At 43.3% G+C, this 7,500-nt stretch overlaps 1 protein-coding gene across 3 annotated transcripts in view; it reads left to right on the top strand.

The window, feature by feature from the left end:
• Positions 1 to 7,500, top strand: part of cd99 (CD99 molecule) — a 26,553-nt gene that overhangs the window by 13,364 nt on the left and 5,689 nt on the right. For 2 of the 3 annotated variants that reach the window (XM_080834111.1, XM_080834110.1), the window contains one exon: positions 524 to 547. In XM_080834111.1, coding sequence (XP_080690237.1) covers positions 524 to 547 — 24 coding nt within the window. Of the gene's footprint in view, positions 1 to 523; positions 548 to 7,458 lie in introns of all 3 variants that reach the window. The other variant, XM_080834112.1, reaches the window with a different exon arrangement.

The following is a 7,500-nucleotide window of genomic DNA, read 5'->3' on the forward strand; positions in this document are numbered from 1 at the left end:
CACACACAAATCTATACACACACACACACACACACACACACACACACACACACACACACACACACACACACACTAACACACACATCTATACACACAACATCACACACACACACATTTATACACAAAACTACACACACAGGTACACACACATCTATACACTAACACACACACACACACACATCTATACACTCAACCACAGACACACACATTTATACACACAATTACACACACAGGCACACAAACATCTATACACATACACACACACACACACACATCTATACACACAACTGCACACACACACATCTATATACACAACACAGACACACATATATACACACAATTACACACACAACTATATACCACAACACACACACCCACGTCAATACATACATCTATACCCAAGAGCTATATTCAACATTGTAGTCCATAACTCACAAGCGTAAGTAAGTAATGGCTCATCCTAACTTCTGCTCTCTCCCCTCTCCTCTCCTCTCCTCTCCTCTCCTCTCCTCTCCTCTCACAGAACCAGCAGCAGACCAGCCTGCAGGTAAGCATTGCTGTTATCTTTCATTTGATTCATTCTTTCTTTTGCTCCTCAAACCCGTCCTGCCTGGAAAAGATCATATTTCACAAATTCCCTCCCCTGATTTCAGTAACCAGGTTTTGAGTTTACACGATAATTGGATAAGTCTTCAGTGCATGTAAAAACACTAGGCCCGTGTGCATGTGTCAATTTAACCCACCCAATTTAACCCAAATCACGGAATCGTCTTCGCGAGTAGGTGTGAAAATGTTTAAGGGAAACAGCTCTTGTCGGTACGTCTATACATGGACCGAAATTTGAACCGGTTACCTTGCCTTGGACATGTTTGTTAACTAACAACATCAACGTGGATCCGCATCGTGCACAGGCAGTGTAGTGGCTAAAAGTTCTCTTCTTTCTATCAGTAGATAGTTCTTAACATTTTCTTTGAATAACCACTCTCAGACGGAAAGAAAACGAGTCTACGCGTGTATGTGTTTCAACAACGGTAGAAAAACTGTGTTCGCGCCATCTTTTACTGAATTCTGACCAGTGCAACAAAAGTGACAGTTGATACATCAAAGGACAATAAGCATATTTAAATTAAATGATTCACATTGCAAGAACGTTTAGTAAAATGATGCGGCTGGAGCATGTACAGGGAGGGACAACGGTGACGCATAGTTTGGATGTAGCGACAAACATTTATGTGCTGTCACAGTGTTAACCAGTATGTGAGTAACGTGGGTTTTATTAAAGCATAGCGTGTGTAATGTGTAGCTATTTCATTCCGTTTGTTAACCTTTCCGGCTGTCTGTATTTACTAACCAGCAGCAGACGTAAAGGAAAGGGATTTTTAAACTCTCCAGATGACAGTATTGCCCACGCTCGTCAAGTGAAAAGTGTCCAGTTACAGTGCTCCTTCGTCGGGCTAGCAAGAGCTAGCATAACTGCCATTCAGATCCAATGGTAATGCTACCTAGCTAGGTATGCTAACTGTCGGTATCCATCGTTAACTTGTTAATCGTTAATACTCATGTCACTGGCTTTAATTTGAAAATGGCATGTTAGTAGTACATTTAATATCAGTACAGTTGATTCAGTACTGCTGATATTTACATTTACGGTCTGTAGCCTGTTGGTCTACTGCCACATAGGCACGCCTGGGTGTAGCCAGCTAGCTTAGCATAACTGCCATTCAGATCCAATGGTAATGCTACCTAGCTACGTATGCTAACTGTCGGTATTCAGCGTTAACCACCAAAATACTCATGTCACTGGCTTTTATTTGAGAAAAGCATGTAAGTAGTACATTTAATATCAGTACAGTTGATTCATTACTGCTGATATTTACATTTACAGTCTGAAACCTGGTGGTCTACTATGGAGGACTGAAAGTGCCAAAATTCAATAAATAAATACACCATCAATAATTATTTAAATGTGTCATTAATTAATTTAAATTGGAATTAAATAAATAAATGTTTCAATAAATGTGTCATTAATTAATTCAAATTGGAATTAAATAGATAAATGTTTCAATAAATGTGTCATTCATTTATTAAATACCAATTCATTTTATGTAAAAAAAACACATTTAATTATTTCACTATTTAATTAATTATGTCATGGTCCTGTGTTGCAGCGCATCAATAATTTATTTTATCTGTCAAACTCAGCCATCAAAGTCAGTGGGCGGGGCTAACGCTGATTTAGTCTGATCCATTGCTTTAGTCTGAAGTGCCTGGAGAGAGACATTTTTCCACCGGTTCCAGCACCAAAACTTAACGTTATGGAATCTTGTGACATGTTACTTTGGTTAAAATTGTGAGTTATTCACGAGTGGTCTTCTTCCAGCGAGAACGCAAATTCATTTCGATAAAACTTAAATTTTGTTTAACTTTTTAATACCATGTAGTACCATACGACCTAAAGTTAAAGTTCTGTTTACTTGATCACTTTAGACTAGAGTTTTTGAGATGCTCCATGGACCAGCTCAGCAGTAGTTAATTCCTCTGAAATAAACCTTTCAGCATATTCACACCTATTTGCCTTGAGAAGTTTCTTGAGAACTCTTAGAATTTTCCACGACATATAAAAGTTCTGTTTACTTGGCCATGGCTTTCTATATTTTCTCACGTAGATCAGACGAGTGGCAATGCAGTTTATGACGGGAGTTGACTAGCTACTTAACAACTGTAGCAGTAACCTACAGCAGCTAGTGCTAGTTAGCTAGTTACTACACGAACGTGCTTAGTCAAGAGCTTCTTTTTTTTCAAGTGGCAAGTCTTCTACAGTACACACAATACAAAACCAGCACTACATCACGGTCTCAGTTAATGATGCAACTACGGGTTTTCTACGAGCAGGCAATGCAGCTCATGATGGGAGTTGACTAGCATACTGTAGTAGTACCTCACGACAGCTAGCAGCTAGCTGCTACAAGAACTTGCTTAGTCAACTGTTAATATCAAGTGTAATATCACACAAAAACAACAAGCCAGATTGAAAGAGATAATGTATACAAAGCAGACAAACCAACACATTTTGATGGATGAAAGCCCTCTTTATTATTTGTAATGTGTTTGTTATTAGGTCTGTTGTCCTTTTGAACCCTCTCCTCGTATTTCCCCATACATTTTAGCTTTCCTTACTGACTTTTCAATTTTGTTTTGCATTTCTGTTGATGGCTAAATTGCTTTCGAGTTATTTAATCCATGGTCCACTACTGGATCGATTTTCCGTTTTCTTCATCTCGCACGCTCTGGATTTTTAGCGTTTAAGAAAAAGTTTAGTTTGACACAGTGTTTAGGAATGAGGCCTGCGTCAATCCAAATATCTTGAATCGGTAAACCTTGACTTGATGTGCAGGGTAACCAATCAGGTTTTAGGAATCCGCCCACTGACTTTGATGGGTGAGTTTGACAGATAAAATAAATTATTGATGCGCTGCAACACAGGACCATGACATAATTAATTAAATAGTGAAATAATTAAATGTGTTTTTTTTTACATAAAATGAATTGGTATTTAATAAATGAATGACACATTTATTGAAACATTTATGTATTTAATTCCAATTTGAATTAATTAATGACACATTTATTAAAACATTTATTTATTTAATTCCAATTTAAATTAATTAATGACACATTTATTGAAACATTTATTTATTTAATTCCAATTTAAATTAATTAATGACACATTTAAATAATTATTGATGGTGTATTTATTTATTGAATTTTGGCACTTTCAGTCCTCCATAGTCTACTGCCACATAGGCACATTTTGGACAAAAGTGTCTGCTAAATGACTAAATGTAAATGTAAATGTAAACATAGGCACGCATACGCGTAACACTCCCTATGAGTGGCTTCCTTGTCACCGCTAGCCCCATGTTGCATCGGCCTTATTTGACCCGCCTTGTTTGAGCTGACCGATCGGGGTTGACCACCTCTCTCGAAAGGCTCAGACATCGTTGGAAAAATGAGAGGGTTAAATTTAAGCCTGAGCTACATGAGGCAATTATAAGCGAGTTACGAGCTTTAACAGGGTTAAACGCGATTTGGGTGGGTTAAATTGACACATGTATCTGGGCCTACTGAGAGCTACCAGTATGTATGTGTGTGTGTGTGTGTGTGTGTGTGTGTGTGTGTGTGTGTGTGTGTGTGTGTGTGTGTGTGTGTGTGTGTGTGTGTGTCTGTGTCTGTGTCTGTGTCTGTGTCTGTGTCTGTGTCTGTGTCTGTGTGTGTGTGTGTGTGTTTGTGTGTGTGTTCCTGTAGGAAAGCAGTTTGGTGTCCTGTCACGACCAGCTGCAGTGTTGTGCTTTGTTCTTGTTGGGTGCTGTGCAATGTTTACGTTTCCTACTGGTGACCGCTCAGACCCAGCTGTGTGTGTGTGTGTGTGTGTGTTTGTGCTTGAATGTGAGTGCTTGTGTGTGTGTGTGTTTGTGCTTGAATGTGAGTGTGTAAGTGCACAGACAAACTCAGTGTTACTCTAGTGTCTTTTCCGGTGACTTTAATGGCTCAATGTGGACTTGAAGGGAAAGAGTGTTTCTGCTATGAGTCACACACACACACACACACACACACACACACACACATATACACACACACACACACACACTCACAGACACACACACTCACACACATGGCTCTGCTTAAAGCAGCGGCAGTCCCTCCTCCATAAAGTCACACATATCTCCAACTTTAGTTTCAGTTCCAGTTCTGTTTGACTGATTCATTCTGCGGTATTAGGATGGCATAGCAGTCCCAGTGACTCAGCAGTGGAGAGGAACACAGTGTGTGTGTGTGTGTGTGTGTGTGTGGAGAGGAGCACAGTGTGTGTGTGTGTGTGTGTGGAGAGGAGCACAGTGTGTGTGTGTGTGTGTGTGGAGAGGAGCACAGTGTGTGTGTGTGTGCGGAGAGGAGCACAGTGTGTGTGTGTGTGTGTGTGTGTGTGTGGAGAGGAGCACAGTGTGTGTGTGTGTGTGTGTGGAGAGGAGCACAGTGTGTGTGTGTGTGTGTGTGGAGAGGAGCACAGTGTGTGTGTGTGTGCGGAGAGGAGCACAGTGTGTGTGTGTGTGTGTGCGGAGAGGAGCACAGTGTGTGTGTGTGTGTGTGTGTGGAGAGGAGCACAGTGTGTGTGTGTGTGTGTGTGGAGAGGAGCACAGTGTGTGTGTGTGTGTGTGTGTGGAGAGGAGCACAGTGTGTGTGTGTGTGTGTGCGGAGAGGAGCACAGTGTGTGTGTGCGTGTTTGTGTGGAGAGGAGCACAGTGTGCGTGTGTGTGCGGAGAGGAGCACAGTGTGTGTGTGCGTGTGTGTGCGGAGAGGAGCACAGTGTGTGTGTGTGTGTGTGTGTGGAGAGGAGCACAGTGTGTGTGTGTGTGCGGAGAGGAGCACAGTGTGTGTGTGTGTGTGTGTGTGTGTGGAGAGGAGCACAGTGTGTGTGTGTGTGCGGAGAGGAGCACAGTGTGTGTGTGTGTGTGTGTGTGGAGAGGATTAGAATGGCTTAGCAGTCTCAGTGACTAAGCAGTGGAGAGGAACACAGTGTGTGTGTGTGTGTGTGTGTGTGTGTGTGTGTGTGTGTGTGTGTGTGTGTGTGTGTGTGTGTGTGTGTGTGTGTGTGTGTGTGTGTGTGTGTGTGTGTGTGTGTGTGTGTGTGTGTGTGTGGAGAGAGGAACACAGGGAGCAGCTTTAAACAGAACCCAGCTCAAAGGGGGGGGGGGGGGGGGCATCTGCCTGAGAGAGAAAGAAGGATAGGAGATTTAAGAAGGAGAGATGACGAGAAGTAAGGACAGGAAATGAGAGGAAGGAGTAGAGGGATGGGAGGTGCCTGCTCTGTCAAGCAGCTCTGTGATTGGCACCCATTATGCTGACCAAGCTCTGTGATTGGTGCGTGCCCCTGTCGATGGAGCTGTGTGATTGGTGGGTGCCCCTGTCGATGGAGCGCTGTGATTGGTGCGTGCCCCTGTGGATGGAGCTGTGGGATTGGTGCGTGCCCCTGACGAGTGAGTCTGTGATTGGTGCGTGCCCCTGTTGATGGAGTTGTGTGATTGGTGCGTGCCCCTGTCGATGGAGCCGTGTGATTGGTGGGTGCCCCTGTCGATGGAGCCGTGTGATTGGTGCGTGCCCCTGTCGATGGAGCCATGTGATTGGTGCGTGCCCCTGTCGGTAGAGCCTTGTGATTGGTGTGTGCCCCTGTCGATAGAGCCGTGTGATTGGTGCGTGCCCCTGTTGATGGAGCTGTGTGATTGGTGCGTGCCCCTGTCGATAGAGCCGTGTGATTGGTGCGTGCCCCTGTCGATGGAGCCGTGTGATTGGTGCGTGCCCCTATCGAGGTGCACAGCGACGCCATCTGCTGAGCATCTGAAACATGATCTGCTGCTCATGACGGTCACACAAGAACTTTCTGCCTGTTTTATTAGGTTTTTATTTTTTTCCTCTACTGAAGTAAACTTAAATAGACTGCTAACCATCTGAACCCCACCACCCCTAAACTAGCCGGGGTACACGGACCAGTCAGTCTGGAATAGGAATGGGAAGATGTTTTAATCTGACCAGTCAGTCTGAAGTAGGAATGTGAAGTTTATTAATCTGACCTGTCAGTCTGGAGTAGGGATTTGAAGTTTGAAACTTTTAAACAGTTTGTCCATGAGCTCGTCAGGCTGGGGTGTTGGGGGGGTTATAGTTATAGATAGAGACCGGTTGCTTTTTACGGGGAACACATTTTATATGTGTTTTACTTGTAATGTGCAGCATCTGACCTGATGAACTGAATAACCTGTGTTGTGAATTTCACATATCTCCAACTTCTGTTTCAGTTCCAGTTCTGTGACTGATTCATTCTGCGTCAGTTCAGATCAAAAAATCTGACTGACACCCGTACCTATAGCGAGTATAGCGAGATTAAATGACTAGTCGTGAAATAGAATATACAGTAGTCATCTATTTTCAATAATCTGTATGATAATGAAATGACTAGTCAGTGAAATCAAAGTTTTATGCTGGAAAAAGAAAGAACATTTGTATCCACAATGATATGAATCGATTTGAAGAATAATGATGGTTGAAGCACAGACATTTCATTAATGTAACTGACATTATGAATTTTTCATGAATATTAATGGCAATTTGCGGGAAGAGGAAATATCTGTTTATATTGCATTATTCATGCACATATTCATATTCAGGGGTAGCTCTTATGCCCTGCAGGGCAGCCGTGTGATTGGTGCCCTCTCTAAGGTGCAGCCGTGTGATTGGTGCCCTCTCTATGGTGCAGCCGTGTGATTGGTGCCCTCTCTATTGGGCAGCCGTGTGATTGGTCCATGCCCTGCAGGGCAGCCGTGTGATTGGTGCCCTCTCTATGGTGCAGTCGTGTGATTGGTCCATGCCCTGCAGGGCAGCGATGTGATTGGTTGGCGTGTGTCGTTGCAGATGTGGCGCTGCCGTGGGTCCGTGTGCTGCAGCAGCTGCTGG

This window comes from Sprattus sprattus (genome assembly GCF_963457725.1).
Source record: "Sprattus sprattus genome assembly, chromosome: 3".
Taxonomy (NCBI): domain Eukaryota; kingdom Metazoa; phylum Chordata; class Actinopteri; order Clupeiformes; family Clupeidae; genus Sprattus; species Sprattus sprattus.